The sequence below is a fragment of the Pundamilia nyererei genome, unplaced genomic scaffold (assembly GCF_000239375.1).
Source record: "Pundamilia nyererei isolate P.nyererei 1_Seehausen unplaced genomic scaffold, PunNye1.0 scaffold00362, whole genome shotgun sequence".
Classification (NCBI taxonomy): Eukaryota; Metazoa; Chordata; class Actinopteri; order Cichliformes; family Cichlidae; genus Pundamilia; species Pundamilia nyererei.
The window spans coordinates 353853-370143 of record NW_005187763.1 but is presented as its reverse complement, the minus strand read 5'-3'; the positions used below and the strand labels follow the sequence as shown (position 1 = coordinate 370143).

Genomic DNA, 16291 nt, shown 5'->3' with positions numbered 1-16291 from the left:
TTTGCTTCTGTCCTGCAGATGTCTTCCTGCGACACCGCCGAGGCTGGCCTTAAGACTTTTATTGCACATGTTGTGACATAAAAAAAAGAGGGACACGAGTCCTTTAATGGGAGTAAGATGTAAGCTGACATGCACAGCATAAGAGCCTAACATAACTTAGTCTTTGTAAAGTCATGCAGAGATTGACTTTGTCCATGCCTCTCTGACAACCTTCAACAACATGACTGTGAACACCACACACGTTCTTCTCGAGGTTGGAAGGTTGTCATCACAGGTCAGACAGTCAGGATACTTTTTACCAGATGTAACACAGCTGCATGCTTTAACCTGCAGCTGTCAGTTCATCAGTGCTGTTTAATACTCTCAGGTTGTGTCTGGTGGGCCCATCTTCATAACAGAATATGTGGTTGTTGAGGGAAACTGCACCGAGGGTCCCTGCGTGCCTCTCAACGATGCCATGGCTGTGAGTACACAGTAGTAAAAGCACTCAGTTTGTTTTCAGGCCTGTTGATCTGATCTGAGATGGAGAAATGTTCAATCAGGTCACCAGATGTTGAAAATGAACAAAACTGAGAGCTGTGCCTCTCTCTCCAGGCTCGTGGGATTTGTACAGCCAAAGGTACAATCGCCCAGCACAGTGTGGACTGCAAGATGTTCTCCACTCTGGTAAAATACTGCATCTGACTTCTAATATGTTCTGATTCATGAAGACAAAACAACATTCACCATCTAACGTTCACACAGAAAACATTAAGAACTGTTTTTCTCTCACTGATGTCAATTTTTTAGATTCCCATTGTAGATGCCAACAGCACTGCAGCTGCAGACCCCGTCCTACCACCAGTGGTTCATGTGCACACACACGGCCTGTCACACAAGCACGGCCACAGCCACCACAAACTGACGGCTCTCCACAACCCCCATCAGAGCCTCTTATTATCTGCAGAGTCAGCTGAAGTTGTACCTGTCATCCCTGCTGCTGCTGCTCCAGCTGCAGATCCAGCTCCAGCTGCAGATTATGATTCAGCTGGAGAATCTTTGACGAGTAAGGAGCCTCCTCTTTTCTTCAGGAAGAGAGATGTATCTGCTGCCATCATGGTTGATGCTCCTGCTGTTCAAACAGGACCAGTTTCGCTCGTGCCAGTCTGCCCAGGAAGAGTCAGATTCTTCTAAGTGTCCAAGTCTCACAGACTCTATACTTGCTTTCAATTGTAGCAGAGCACCTTTGATATGTGAGCCATGTCCAGTAGTAGCAGTAGGAATAATTGGTTTTAAACTGTCAAATCAGACAATCATCTGTGTAAAACTGAATGTAATGCTGATCATTAAATCTTCAGTAAATGTGTTTCTAAATCAAAACAATCGACTATGTCAGTACATTTACAGGCCTAGTGAGCACACTTATATGTACCATGATGCATTCAGTCATTCTTGCAAAGTCTTTCAGAACAAGTGCAGAAGTTTACAGTGCATTCAATCCTGCTGTGAACCCGCTGACACTTCTCATACAGTCATGGAAGAAGAACACACACACACACACACACACACACACACACACACACACACACACACACACACACACACACACACACACACACACACACACGCTTTTTAAAGATTTCATTACACAGTATATTTTACTGACAAACATTGTGTGCTAAAACAAATGAGAGCAGTGGAACACTTGATTTTCAAGTTCACCACACAAGCACTCATCCACCCACCCCCAGGCAACTGTTTATGAATGGGCAAATTCCATTTATTGCATTTACAAGAACGGATCAATGCATATCATGCTAAAGCACAAACAAGCTGGACAAACAGGTTCAAAAAAGGCTGTGTACCTTCCAAGTGTAAGAAGCGGATATTATGGCCCCACTGGGTAAACTGATAGCAAAAGCAGCCAAACAGAGGTCGTCCGTCACGACTTACGTCACAGCAGATATGAATTCTATGCCCTTCTGCCCAACACACACTCCAGAAAAAAAAAAGTTCAAAGCACACGTTTTGGGTAGTTGCACCATTTATTCACATTGCTAGAAATTGCTGCTTTCATGCTTCCAACTTCAATGCTTCTTCTGAAGGAGTTCAAGAGACATTCGTACGAGTCCAAACAACAAGGGTAAGGAGTTCAACACCTGCCTCAGCTACACACTACCACCGGCTTAGTGATCAGCTTCTCAGCCCCATCCTTGAAACATCTTTTGAGCATTATGGGGTGGAAACCTGTTGCTGGAGCCTAAAGGAGTCGAGAAGTCTTTAAAGGATTCGTGGAATTTTAGCTTTAACTGTGCTGCACCTAAAGGTGGCTTGTAGAGGGGAAATATAAGTGGAGGGCCATCCGTAGTAGGAGAAAGGAATGGCAGACCGGAATTGTTAATGTCATCATTATCCTCATTTTCATTATCATAATCATCACCATGGTTAGCATTACCAGGCGAGGGAGTGGGAATACCTTCCTCAAGCCACTTGGAGAGTTGTTCATTTCCCTGCAGGGGCTTAAAATTCAGTGGAGTCTTAAGTTTACCATTCTGCTTTTTTGCAAGATTTTGGGTCATGAAATTTAAATCAACAGTCGGATCTCTGTAAAGCTCAGAGGAATCCACGAAGCTGTTGGGCTCCCTGCCTGGTAGTTCACACTGTAGCAGCACATAATTCCCAGAATAGAAATTTAGAGTCTGCTCATGTTTGGAGTTTGAGTCACTTATGAATGGTTTTAAATTGTTCGGGAACACAGAGTTGTTATAAGTGGATACAGGAGCGTGCTGAAGCCTATCGAAAGGAACCATAAAATTATCAAGTTCCTCTCCAGGTGATTTATTGTGTTGCTGCTGTGAATTTGGGTTGTTAGACATAAAATTAGGCCACGTTGGACGGTTCAAGTTCCCAGTCAATAGTTGACCGTTTACCTGCACTGGGGACTTAATGTTATTCAGCTGATATCGCCCTGCTGGGTCATAACCTGAAGGCAGAGGTTCTGAGGATTGGCTGTGTAGATACGGCCAGTGGGCATGCAGTGAATTAGGTGCGGGGTTCACGCGGTTCAGTCGTTCATGATTTGCAGTCCAACTTGGATCATTTCCTCGTGGTGTAGGAGGGTTGCCATCTGGTGGCTGTAAATATAATTGCTCCACATTTTGATCTGGAAAGGGGTGCAGTGAGAGGGGCACAGAGGTGTAAGATGAGGCAGATTGTGCTGCTTCAGTCGGCTGTTGAGGAAGTCTTGCAGAACCCACGGCAAACTCAAAATATGAAGCTGTAGGTGGAAATGACAGATCTGGAAACAAGTGAGGCACACCTGCACAACTGCCAACTCTAGCTGGAGTAATATGGAGAAGCTGATAAAAAGTCATTTGTGTACAGCAGTTAGACAAGGAGCACACAGGTTGCATATATGCAGAGCTGAGCTGAGGATCTTGCGGGGTTGTATAACTATTGATAGTTAGTGGAATTGCAGATTCAGGATGTTTTTGGTCACTGGGTTTAGCAGCACCCTGTGGCTGCAAATAGGTAGCAGAGGGTAATGTCACAGGCTGTAGCAGCTGGAGCTGCTGTGGGTAATAGAGCTGGTTAAGTAGGTGATGCATCTGACCCTGTGGATATCTGAGAAGAGGTGGTGTGCTTTGGACTGGATTTTCCTCATTTGTTCCAGCTGGTGTCTCAGATATTTGACAAAGTTTGTACACTTGTCCCAAAAGACTTTCAGCTGCTGATGCCAAAGCAGCATTTGGATTTCTGGCAGGCTGATTTTCAGGGCACAAGTACATTTGCTGGTGTACCTGACGCTGAGGGGCTTCAGGCTGTGGTGGCTGAGGAACAGTGGAGGGGTTTGTAGCAGGCTGTACTTCGGGCTTTGGTTGGGAGTAGAAGTGATAGAGGTGGGAAAGTTGGTTCTGTGCTTTGGGTTCTGCTTCCTCTGATTTTTCAGGTAATTTGTGATATGGTGGATGATCTTCAGATGCTGAAGGCTGTGAGTAAAAAGAAAATGAATATGGGGGTTTCTTGTCTTGGCTCTCGGGTTGGCTTGCAGGAGGTTCCTGAAGGAGACTAGGCTGTGGGTTAATTGGGCTGGGAAGCAAATGTTCTTCAAACTGACCTGCTGGTGGTTTAGTTATTAGTGACAGTGTAGGGGCAGGTGGCTGAGAATAAAAAGGGGGAAAATGTTGCCATCTTTTCCCTGCATCAGTTTGGACAACTGGAGATGAAGCAGGTCTAGGATTCACTGCGGGCGCAGCAGGTGTATTGACCAGACTTGCAGAGTAAAAGAAAGTGGGGTGGAAAGGACGATCCGTATCTTCTGGCCACTGATTCAGCATATCTGAGTTCTGAGGAAGAACCGCTTGATGAGGATCATGAGGAAAAGTCGACGCATACACACCTTTGCTCGGTGTTTCATTTTGCCAATCGGGATCCTTTGCTGGGTTTTCTGTGAATTCAGGCTGAGCTGGTAATTGTGACGGACAGGAAATTGTTGCTTCTCCATCTCCAGCAACTTCCAGAGTATACAACCCATCCTGAACAGAAATACAAGTTATCTTTCTTCCTAAGAAAGGGAGAAAAATCAAAAACATGCACAACACACCTTTTTCTCTAGGCAGGGCGCATAATGAGCAGAGATGACCACACCTTCAGGATGTTCGACTGTGCTGAAGCCACATCTGTTTGAGGCCACGGTTAGTGGCTCCCATTTACCGTTCACTGCAAAATAAACGGCAGGCAGGAACTCACCTTAGGTTTCCTACTCCTAAAGTCATCTTTTGGCAAACTAAGCTATCATTTAGAAAATATAAAAAGCCATATAGAAAGCTAAAAAGTTTAGACAAAAAACAAAACACGCACACTGGAGTTTGGACCATCAGTTAACTTTAAGGGAATCTAAAATACATGAAAATTAAGTGGTTGTCATAGTCACACAGGGTTTGGAAAAAGTATTTGTAGGCCAGTTTAGCCAACATGTCATGTCTTTAGTGCTGGTTTAAAAACAAAAACAGAGACATGATGAGGACCAAAAACTCACACTTAACTTTAATATTGGAGACGGGCAGGGTCCACTCTGTTTTTACGAGCATGTCCGCAGTATTGCAGGTGACCATCGGAGGATTCAGTGACAGCGAGCCCATGAAAGGGCACGACATCCTCACTGGTATGCCCCACCAAAGCAGTGGGAGAACATAAGTGTCCTCCTGAAAGCAGCAAGGAAGCTACTATACATAAGCACGTGGTTAAAATGTGCAGTGCCTTCGGATCACAGTGACCCACCTGGAGAGCGACGAAGCAACCATCATAGGGTGCGACTAGGACCAGATCTCGTCGTGTCGAGCTGATGGTGTAACCGCAGCTCGAAGGTAACTTGGACAGGGGCAAAGGAGACAAATGGCTTCCTGGGGGAGACGTTCAGCAGGAGGAGGGTGTAAAAATCATTACATGGAACTACTACGCAGACCTTAACATAACTACTTACCCCTGTCCACGAAAAGCAGAGATCCAGGGGTAGAAGCAGCATCATGAACCTGAAGCGTCATGGAGTCTAGCGTACATTCAACCTTTGGTTCCAACTTAAGGAGTCGTTCCATTGCCTCCAGGTCGAGACCACCATATTGTCCAGGTTGTTTAGCTTCCTCCCAGGCTTTCAAAAGTAGGGTTTGAAATTAGTTTTAGAAGGTATGCAGTTGTTTACTAGAGAGGCCCTAAAACACTATGAACACAAAATCCTTTACAAGCATAAGAGACCAAATGTTGGATTTATTACTTTTAAAAGCCATGGCTCACTTTCAATTTTAACTTTACGTACCCACGTCTGCCTGGTAATCTGTTTCAACATCCCTGGTGTTGTTTGTGGTCTTGTTTCTGTTGGGTTTAGGACCTCGCAGCAGCTTTTGCCCAATTGAAAGTTTTCCATGATGCTGATGACCTTTAGCTCCACTTTGACTAAGCGTTGAGTTTCCACCTAGTTCATCCAGGGCTTTAAGCCTCGTCAGTGTTGCGCATTGACAAAGTGAAGCAGAAAACAAAAAGAGCCCAAAATACAGTGAGCCATTAACACCCCTGCTCTCTCTACACGCCATTGGAACAGAGGAAAAAGCACTGCCCCAGGACTGTACCACAAAAACTGATCAGTCCTCTTAGCATGTAGTGCTAAACCTGGTCTTAATTTTGACTAATCAAACACCTAACCACAGCAGCTGGTGCCAATGGCGCAGTTAAGAGCAGGAGGTCAGTCTGTGACTCTGACAAGACAACAAGATTTACAACAAGTTACCCTGCTGCCATTTTTCTAACAGAACTTTTTTGCTGCTCAGTTTTCCTTCGGCTGAATGATGCTATACAGATTATATTTTATGGTAATATAATTCTTCTACAGCTTGTTTAGTGGCCAATTTTCAGACTTTTTGTTGCTTCATTTTGTGTGAAACATCTTTGAAACTTTTTTAAAAGAAAAATTGAATAAAATCTCAAATCAAAACTCCACTGCAATAATAAATCACATATGGATTGTGTTGCTGTCCGTGTCTCCTTTATTCTGGTCAAAGTGTGGGTAGTGTGGGTTTGGTGGGCAAGCAGCAGCTGTACTAAACTCAATACTAAGCAGTCAAACACTGTTTAGAACCACAAATTTTACTGAAATCTAGCGCTCGTCCCGAGTTTCCAAATTTGAGTCCCACTCTGAGGAAATGTGCCTGATATGGTGCATATCTAAAATCTAGTGTGTTTCTCTAGTTTAGCAAAAACACATGCAGCTAGTTTTTATACAAGACAATAATGTTGTGAGACTTTTTGTTTTTGCCAGTGAGAAAATGAGTAGACATGACTGATTTTGTCTCAGAGATTTAGAGCTGTGTAGCCAGTTTATCCTTCCTGTCTAGCATGTTTTCTTTCCTTTGGTTTGATTAGGAACTGGTCTGAAAGTAAGACAGATTATCACCCAAATCCCATTTAGATCAACACTTTATTTTATTGTTTTAACCTTAAAAGTTTGTCCTTAGCTACTGAAAATACCAAAGCAGCCCGAGCAGATCAAAGCGATTTCCCTTTGATGGCAGCCTGCAATTTATTAAAACTCTGTAATTCCTACAGATTTTAGTCATTAAACACTTCAGCAAGTTTATTTCTGGGATTTGGCAAGACTCGAGTGCATTCTCCTATTAAAGAGTGGAATGTGATAATTCACACATTAAGTGTAGCAGTAGCGTTCTCCTGTTTGATCATAAGATCTAGGTCAGTGTTTCCCAATCAGAGTATGTACTGTTGCTAATTCAGTGTATCATTAGCACAATAAATTCAAACTGCCCCAGTTACAGCTATAATCACTAAAACTCCTGATTTACTCCATTAAACAAAGATTGAAGTGATGAGGCAACAGACTGGACATACTGGCTTTCCCTCTGGTTGGAATAATGTTTATTTGATCTGTCTGTAAACAAGACGTCTCATCGATGCATGGCATTTGAAACAGCAGATTTTGTGGCAGAAGGAAACTTCCCACTCAAAGAAAAGTGGACAAAATATTCCAAACTTTTTTTTCCCCCCGTCGTTTAATTCTGTACATATTCCACAAAGTCTGGAGATTACTGATGCCAAAATATCCCTTAGGAAAAGTGCCATTAAAAGTTACTTCTTGCTGGGGCAGCAGTTTAAAAATCCAACTTGTGGTAGCAACAGATCATCAGATATTGATTTTTTTTTTTTTTATGGCACAGAATACACAGTTATTCTCAGAAAAAAAAAATTCACAAGACAACTTACAAATGTTCTTATTCCAACCAACACCATTTTCAATATGTTTAGTGTACACAGCATCTTTTTTTTCTTTTAAATATACTTCTACGTACCGTACTATGACAATTTGTGAATACACCTTTGATGACTAAAGCACAAGGCAGATAATCCCAAGGCGCTGGAGCCCAGCAGCCTCAGTTTACAGTCAAAATGCATTCATACTGTAGTACAATGACATTTCAGTTTCATCGGTTAATGAACAAGAAGTTAGCGACAAATCAATTAGTGATGAGAAGTTTAAGTAGTGTTGAAGTCTAAAGAAGCAGTTACATGTTTTACAGTCATCTCAAGTAGTCGTCTTAATGATTTACAGTCAACAGGTGATGCCAACAATCATCCATCAGAATAAGCTGAAGGAGTTCTGATAACCCTTTTATATTGACAATTGGTCCAAAGGGAGGGAGACTAGTGGGGGAGAGGGGTGTGTATGCATGTAGTGATTTTACAGCAAAATTTACAGATAGCAGGAGATGACAGACGTCTCAGCTGGCACAGAGGTGGAATGTCTGCAGAGACTCCCGAAATATAGTGAAGTGAGACGACGACCTCAGTAATGGGTGACCTTACACAACAGCCCAACACCACATCGTTAACTTTTAAGACCACATTCAGGTACAACAGCAAAGAAAAGCATGTGATGGAGGGTTGAAGAAGTTGTGCGGCGAGGGCGGCGAATCGGTACACACATACAGGACTTTAGAGGAAGTTTGTCATTTCTTTAATGGAAGCAGATGAGAAGATGGTTTTGGCTGGAATACGGCGCTAGGACAGAGGAGGGAGCCGGGCTGGGATCCAAGTGTTACAGAGAGTATGCATGCAACTTTTAAATGCCAACATGCTGATTTTAAAAAATAAAAAAAAAAAAAGCATCTTTTAGTAATGCTCAAAAGAAGGGGAAAGAAAATGCGTAATTATGCACCTTCACCACCATCACATGTGTACTTCCTGTTCAAATACTAGCCACTTGCTGCAGTGAATGTTATAGAAGGCGAGTCCAAATTTGTTGAACGCTTTTATTACACTTTGCGATCATATTTGATGCACACTTGTGGTTAACATTTCAATGAACATGCCATTACTGTAGTGTCAGAAACATCAGAAGTACAATGTTTAAGTGGGGAACATTTAAAAAAATAAAAATAAATAAAGAGGGTGGTGTTGGGAGGGTTAAGCAAACAAAAGGTTGTGTATAAAAGTAGACTGGATAGGAAGTAACACTGTATGCCACCTAATCCTGGAAGTAGTGTCAACACAATACGGTGAGTGGTAGTGAGCTGCTAAGGTGACGAACGGGTGGAGAGGTTGCTTAATATCCAGACTTCCTCAGGTACTCAGCCATTGCATGTGCTTTCTTGTTAAGATTTCCACCATGGACCGCCTCCTTTCCCATGACTATAACCAATACTGGAGCACACAAGGAAAAAAAGAGAAATGAACAGAATTGAAGAGTCTCCCTCCCCCTACAGGATGGATGGGGGAGGGGGGAACAAAGGTGACACAGCATCTTACCACTCTTCATTGCTATTAAAAGTTTCCAAGACATTTGACTGCTTTCAGGAGAAATCTTAACAGCAATATTTCTTTTCTCTTCTTTATGTCCCTCAAATTTTAGCTAAGTGAGCTTGAAATCATTAAAACCCTGAATCCCTCAAGTATTTTGCCATTGAGTAAGCCTTCTTATTCAATCCGCCTCCATGGACCCCTTCTTTGCCCATTACAAGAACCAAAACTGGAAAAGAGAAGAGATAGAAAAGAGACAGTTAAGAAAAAGAGGTAAGAGAAAAGCAGTAAGAGTGTTTCCCACACACAGGTTCTACTTGGGCGGGCCGCTCAGGTATATTAACAGCTACCTAAATGTGCCTGATAAATGTTTTTGTTCAATTTTATTTTCCTCGTTGAGTCTGACGTCATCTCTGATCAAGTTAACACTAGAAAAATTTCTGCACTCTTATTTTGAAAGGTCAGTTGCTGATAACCAGCAAGCACTGACCATTTCTCTTCGCACGTTTTCTCTGCTGCAGCTTTCACCTGCTGCTCAGTGGATGTGCTTTTGAAGATCCACTGTGAGCTGGAGGTTCACACCTGCCAGAACCTGCAGCAGGTGGAGAACTGGTTTATGTGGCGCTACACCGAGCTCACTGAGGCTGCAGGGAATAATAAGGGCTACCAGCTACAGTCTAAAAACTATGGAGTCATAGTTCAACTGCAGTATGAGACTCACTGAAGATACAGCTGATGACATTGCTTAAAAAAAGCAAAAAAGCAAAAACCCTTGGGTCAAAGTGCAGACCCAAGTTGCATAGAAAATGCTTATAATTTATTATTTAAGACAGCTCCTCCCACTTTTACACACACACTTATCTCCCGCCACAAGTGGAACACAAGTATGTGGGAAACACTATTAGAAATGTGACATCTAAGGATATTCAACTGAAGTGCAGTTTTATTATTAGCATTATTCACGTTGCTACTTGACACAATACAGCCTCTACACATGTCCTGTGTCACTGAACCGTTGATTCAAATCTGCCAAATTCATTAACCATAATTTCTAGTTCTGTTAAAGACAAAACAGTTACGGATGAGTGAGCAGTTTCCTGCACAGCCCTCGTCTTCAGTGCACTTTTAAATATTGGTGTGTTTTGCACTGACAAACTGCAGGAAGACCAGTGCACTTGATTAGACCCATTTTCTCAGCTTCTGCTGACCTCTGCATTTACCAACAAACCAGATGTGATTCATCAGTAATCGCCCAAGAGATTTAGGACAGAATCGCTCCTTTTTTGAGGGTCCTGGCTCTTTCTGCTAAAGAAAGATAATACCAAAAAAGAAAGGCACTAATCAAGGTGCACTGTACCTTCCATACAGTTAAGACTGTAGCACCTCCATACATGTGCTGTTGAATCAAATGTGTGCATTATTTCTTTGACTCTTCAAGTGAGGAACAACATGCAGAGAAGTAGAATAACAGGTGGAAATAGCTCGTGCTTAGGGAAAGAAGAAAAAAAACAAAAAAAACAATACAACTTATAGCTGAGGACAAAACAGTAAATGAAAACAGAATCTGGTTTTCATTGCAACCAGTGTTTCTCACCTTAGCACCAGGTTAGTCATTTTTAAACAAATCATTTTCAAGTGAGAACTGATTTAAAAGTATTTAAATGTTTTGGATGTGTGCAATTAGCGCGCACGCACGCGCGCACAGGCAAATTGAAAGAAGCGGGGATATCGTGGCTTATAAAGCTGTACTAATCTTGTAATAACTGCAAACACTAGAGTAACCGTAACTTGAGTCAAAGATACTAAAACCATGTGTTTGAGGCCTACAAAAGATTTAAATCATCAAAATAACACAATTTTCTGCCAACACAAAACTTGTTTCTTCACTAATGTTAAACTATTTCAGTAGTTTTGGCCATCCTGTATCATTTGACCTTTATAGAACAAATGACTAATTAAGAATATAAACTATTAATGAAATACTGGGAAAAATATAACTTTGTGCATCCTGTAGATCTTATTCTGGCTCAGGTGTGGATTACAACCATAGCAATGAGATAAGGAAGTGATGTCATGCTGCAAGAGAATGAGCCTGACAAATCAAATTTAAGACATTGCTCATACCCATGTGTTTATGGGAAACAGTAGTGTCTTAGCCTAAGTATGCATTCTGATAGCTGCAAAAAGCTAACCCATAATACGCCTTTACCTTTGCCGGCTCTTCCCACAGAGATATTGTATGTAGGTTCTCCTCCTTGGCTCTTTGTCCTGATGTCCATTGTCCAGTCGCCCTCATCCTGGAGGCTGTCTCTGAGGACTGAACACTTCTTTGAGCCCAGAGTGAGACCGCTGGTATAAAAGGTCTCCCTGTCCTTACCGATAAGGACGTCTATTTCCTGAGACTGAGGAGAGAGAGAGGGGCAAACAAAAAAAGAGACACACAAAGCAACAGGATTGAGGCGATATTAGTCACATGCCCAAGAAGTAGATGTGGTTCCAGTGACATGGCAAGCATAATCCCATTTCAAATAACACAGTATTATTAGGTAGATCAACTTTAATGCATGACTTCTATGCACACATGAATTACGCACAATAATAATTGAGGGCTATTTTAAAAGAATTGCACATGTCTTGACTTTTGGGGATTCATTTCCATCCTTGTAAACACTGTTTTATAATGATTCTTTTGTGAGAATTGGGTGATTTTTTTGCAAAGACATATTCCAATTCTGTTCTGGGTGTCAGACAAAATGATAGAGGCCCCAATTATCTAATATTTTAAAAAGGCACAGAGAAAAACAAAAGGTATATTATTAATAGTAGCATTCTGGCACCGGTCACGTGTGACAAAACAGCGGCATTAGGAATTACAGACTAGCATCAAGGGAAAGGACCGCGTTGAAACCCATTCTCTGAATCCTAACACGCCCTGTCCCCAAACCAGGCGATAATATGATCGGGATCCTCTGCCTGCAGGGACTAGCGGAAGTAAAGCGGCGTCTATGCACCGGTCTACCGCTCAAGCAATCCCAATGAATGAACTGAAAACGCTCATTCCCTATTAAAAGACGAGCATTTATAATTGCACTCGTTTCTTGCTCGCGCTGATAACACTGCGGATTTACCCCAGGCTGAACCAAACACCACACATTAGCTTTTAAAAGCACCCAGAGCCGGTAAAGCAGCAGCTTAAAGTTAGCTAATCAAAGCAAGCGTGCACACAAAAGCATGCACGCTCCCTTCAATCAGACACAATCTACTCGCTGGTCTTAAATTAGCTAAGTGTTGTTTTACCCGGGTTCCCTCACCCCTTTATTTTGATTATTACAAGACAGCACGCCATAATCATCTATTTGTGTGTGAAGGCCATTATACGAGAAGCCTTCTCTGAACCACATGAGGTCTAATCCCAACGTTTCCTTAGCTAGAAAAAGCCGACACAGGCCAGTGGTGAGCTAGCCAGCTAGCCCATAAGCTAGCTCGGCACCGTTAGCTCGTTAGTCGCTCAGATCCTGCGAGGTAACGGTTTCTGCGCTCCACTGGCTGGTGAACGTCTGCGTGACAGATAACATTACTGCCAAATGAAACCACACTCTCACACCCCCAAACGAGCTCGTTTTGACTTCTTACCGTGATATTGTTGAATGTACCACCGGCATGTGCTGCCCAAACATATTTGGCGTCCATATAACCAACAATGGCGCTATCCTGACAGCTGCCATCGGCCATCAGGTTTTCCACGTAGCTTTGCCAAGACATTTTCAAGAAACTGATGATATAAATATATTTAATTTAAAAAACTACACCTATTTTTTAGTGTTGTCGCCAAATAAGAGGCAAGACAGAATGAAAGAAAGCCCGCAGACTAATTTAGAGTCTCCAATCTAACCCACACTTCGACGTTGAGCAACGCGAAGGCTGGGGCAGCAAAGAAAGCCAGGGCAGTGAGGCAGCGGCTGGGTGTAGTCCGTATCAGATCACTCCGCACAATGAGCTCCCTGGCGCTTTTATGGCAGCAGGCGGCGGAATAAAGAGGGACTTATCAGCTCAGCCAACAGTCAAGTCTGAGGGAATGCCGGGGTGGAGATTTACTGATTCTTCCATTAACTTCAAGTGTTTTCATGTTGTATGGATGACATGACAAAGAGCGTCAGACCAGACACCGTGTGCGCTTTTACCCGCAGTACACAAAAACAACACGCACTGAGATGCACGTGTCTGATGGATTTCGCGATTATTTTCTCACCTAACGATCCTTCATATTATTGCTACTTAAAATCTGCATTGACCGGCCACTTTGTTAGGTACACCTGTTCATCTGCAAGTAATTGCAAGTATCTTATCAGCCAATCACATAGCAGCAACTCAATGCATTGTAAATATGGTCGAGACGACATGCTGAAATTCAAACCGAGCATCAGAATGATGAAGAAAGGTGGTTTAAGTGACTTTGAACGTGGCGTGGTTGTTTGTCTCTGTATTTCAGGGAAAAAAAAATCGGGGTTTAGGTTAGGGAGCCCTGTGGGTGAAAATGCCTTGTTGATTTCAAAGGTCGGAGGATAATGGCTAGACTGCTTTGAGGTGATAGAAAGGGAATAATAACCCAAAAAGGCCATTCATTATGTTCATTATTCATAATTCATTATATTCTGAACACACAACACTTTGACCTTGAAGCAGATGGGCTACAGCAGCAGCCAAAGGGTGCCACTTCTGTCAGCTAAGAACAGGAAACTGAGGCTCCAGTCAACAAGATACTGGAAAATGTTTCCTGGTGAGTCTCAGTTTCTGCTCCAACATTCTGATGTAGGGTTAAAAAAAACAAAAAACAAGAAAGCATGGCTCCATCCTGCATCGTATCAATGGTTCAGACTAGTAGTGGTGGTGTGATGGTGAGGGGGATGTTTTCTAGGCACACTTTAGGTCCCTTAGTACCAACTGTGCATCGTTTAAACACCACAGCCTACCTGTTGTTGAATGTGTCCATCCTTTTTTGACTACAGTGCATTCATCTTCTGGTTGCTTCCAAGAAAGATCATCTCAAATTGCTTACTTGAACATACTAAGTTCACTGTACTCAAATAATCCCCACATCACCAGATCTTAGTCAAATCAAGCACCTTTGGATGTGCTCATGAACGTGCAGCCAACAAATCTGCAGTAACTGTGTGATGCTGTCATGTCAATATGGGCCAAAATCTCTCAGGAATGTTTTAAACACCCTATTGAATCCAAGGGATGAAGAATTAAGGCAGATCGGAAGGCAAAAAGGAAGTCTGACCTGATACTAGCAAGTGATGACTACTGAGAGATATAAACCAGTCTCCCCTAAGAAATCTGATTATCTGAGATAAGCAACCCGTATATTTATTATCTGTGTTCTGTTTGGGGTCCTGGAGACAAACTCAGAAGCCCAAGACTGCTTACCATTATCTTATCAGCTTGGAACTTTTCATGACATGATTTTAGATTCTTTCATGTGATTAATATCAAAAATGTGCTCAGACTCTAGCTAACACAAATATATGGAAAATTAGAATTATGTTTGGGAATTACAGTGGAACGCCTTTTGCTCATACTTATATACATTACCACATCTATTTGATCAAATATGCTGTCCCAGTTGGACAAATCATTGCACTCGCTTTAAAAAGGTTCAGGATTATGAGATTAGTACTGTTTTTACTTACACTATTAGAAGCATAGCTTTGTTTGTCTCAGACTAAAAAAAAGACAATTTCTGCATTTAAAATATGCTTTTTCTTTAAAAACAAAAGTCATCATTCTTGACTACTTAAACATTAGATGATGCTCATACTGCCTTGTTTGCCTTGTCATCCTAACAGCAGCATGAATGTCACATTAACAAGTATTTAACCTTACATCCTTTTCACTGCGTCTAAATGTTTTTAAACAAGATCAACAAAACAAATAAATGTGATTATTCTACAGTCCATTGTAAAAGTGATGACCAGTAGTTCACTATGTCCATTTCAGACACCCCATCCTCCCCCTTCTTATCAAAATCAGGCCCAGATCGTTCCACTTGGTATATAAGTCACTGTGTTGGAGACAGTGCAAGCTAAACCTAATCTTTTCTATTTTGGACCCAGTTAAACAGTTTTAATCACAGACATGTACACTGTTTGAAACTGCAGGGTTTTTTTTTTTTTTATCACACCACTGTTATTATTATAGCGGACGTAAAACAACCATTACTTGATATAAGCTAAATGAAACGGTGAAGGGTTCAAGGTTCACCCAAAATCACCAAAAAAGGAAAGGGAAGGACCTCTTTGAATTCAAAACTCATTCTTGGCCACCGGGGGCAGTGTTCTCTATGATTTGGGAAGCCTCGTGGTCTGTGAGAAAAAACATGTTTCGCTGGTTTCCGAGCACGTCTTTTTCCTTTCGGTGCTTTTGAGAGATATCCTGTAAAGTTCCTGTAAAATTGAAACAGGAAGCATTCTGGTTAATTCTTAATTAGATAGTTTCTATTTTTTTTTATTTGCTCATATATGTTACAAGCATGCATATTTTGTCGTATTGCTCCATAACACATTTAAACAGAATACTGGGTGGATTTAGTTTGTTATTGCAGCTGATCATCAAATAAGGCATTTTATACCTCATGCTACCCGATATAATAGCCCAGTAACAGCTAATTAAGGCAAGGTGTAACTAAAAAAGAAAGAAAGAAAGAAACTTTACAGTGATAAGAAAAGAGTATTTTGCTCTGAGGGGCAGGCGGTAGCAAACAAGCAAGAGTGTTTGGGAGTGTTTTATCAAGACATCCATCTATTGTGATTTATATAAATCTGACTAATCGCATAATCAGCTAGACTGATAATGAGGAAATTATGAGCTAATTACGTTTCACAGTTTTCCAAGGTCCAAAGTAATCGGTCAAATAGATCCGTTGTCTGAATAGTGACAAATAGAATATAAAAGGTTAAATAGTCATTAGAGTAGCACTACCCCGACAACAATTTCAGGGTAGTGCTACTCTAAT

At 41.8% G+C, this 16291-nt stretch overlaps 3 protein-coding genes across 5 annotated transcripts; 1 reads left to right on the top strand and 2 right to left on the bottom strand.

The window, feature by feature from the left end:
- Nucleotides 1-167: 167 nt before the first annotated feature.
- Nucleotides 168-1173, top strand: LOC102208761 (uncharacterized). Its single transcript, XM_005752502.2, has 4 exons — nt 168-274; nt 368-463; nt 595-666; nt 790-1173. The coding sequence occupies exons 1-4, from the start codon at nt 221-223 to the stop codon at nt 1171-1173; spliced, it is 606 nt and encodes a 201-aa protein (XP_005752559.1). The 5' UTR covers nt 168-220.
- An 827-nt stretch (nt 1174-2000) lies between these two features.
- On the bottom strand, nt 2001-6290 carry LOC102206450 (altered inheritance of mitochondria protein 3-like). 2 transcript variants are annotated; one of them, XM_005752494.1, is made up of 6 exons: nt 5792-6282; nt 5462-5626; nt 5260-5381; nt 5018-5183; nt 4583-4698; nt 2001-4514 (listed from the first exon to the last, which is right to left on the bottom strand). In XM_005752494.1, the coding sequence occupies exons 1-6, from the start codon at nt 6063-6065 to the stop codon at nt 2181-2183; spliced, it is 3177 nt and encodes a 1058-aa protein (XP_005752551.1). In that variant the 5' UTR covers nt 6066-6282; the 3' UTR covers nt 2001-2180. The 2 variants fall into 2 exon arrangements, with proteins under 2 accessions (XP_005752551.1, XP_013771239.1); XM_013915785.1 differs by lacking the exons at nt 2001-4514; nt 5018-5183 and having other exon boundaries at nt 4644-4698; nt 5792-6290.
- A 1085-nt stretch (nt 6291-7375) lies between these two features.
- LOC102205974 (profilin-2-like) lies at nt 7376-13579 on the bottom strand. 2 transcript variants are annotated; one of them, XM_005752492.2, is made up of 3 exons: nt 12910-13574; nt 11486-11678; nt 7376-9180 (listed from the first exon to the last, which is right to left on the bottom strand). In XM_005752492.2, exons 1-3 carry the CDS (start codon nt 13036-13038, stop codon nt 9083-9085), a joined length of 420 nt encoding a protein of 139 aa, XP_005752549.1. In that variant the 5' UTR covers nt 13039-13574; the 3' UTR covers nt 7376-9082. The 2 variants fall into 2 exon arrangements, with proteins under 2 accessions (XP_005752549.1, XP_005752550.1); XM_005752493.2 differs by lacking the exon at nt 7376-9180 and adding an exon at nt 9187-9505 and having other exon boundaries at nt 12910-13579.
- Nucleotides 13580-16291: the final 2712 nt, after the last annotated feature.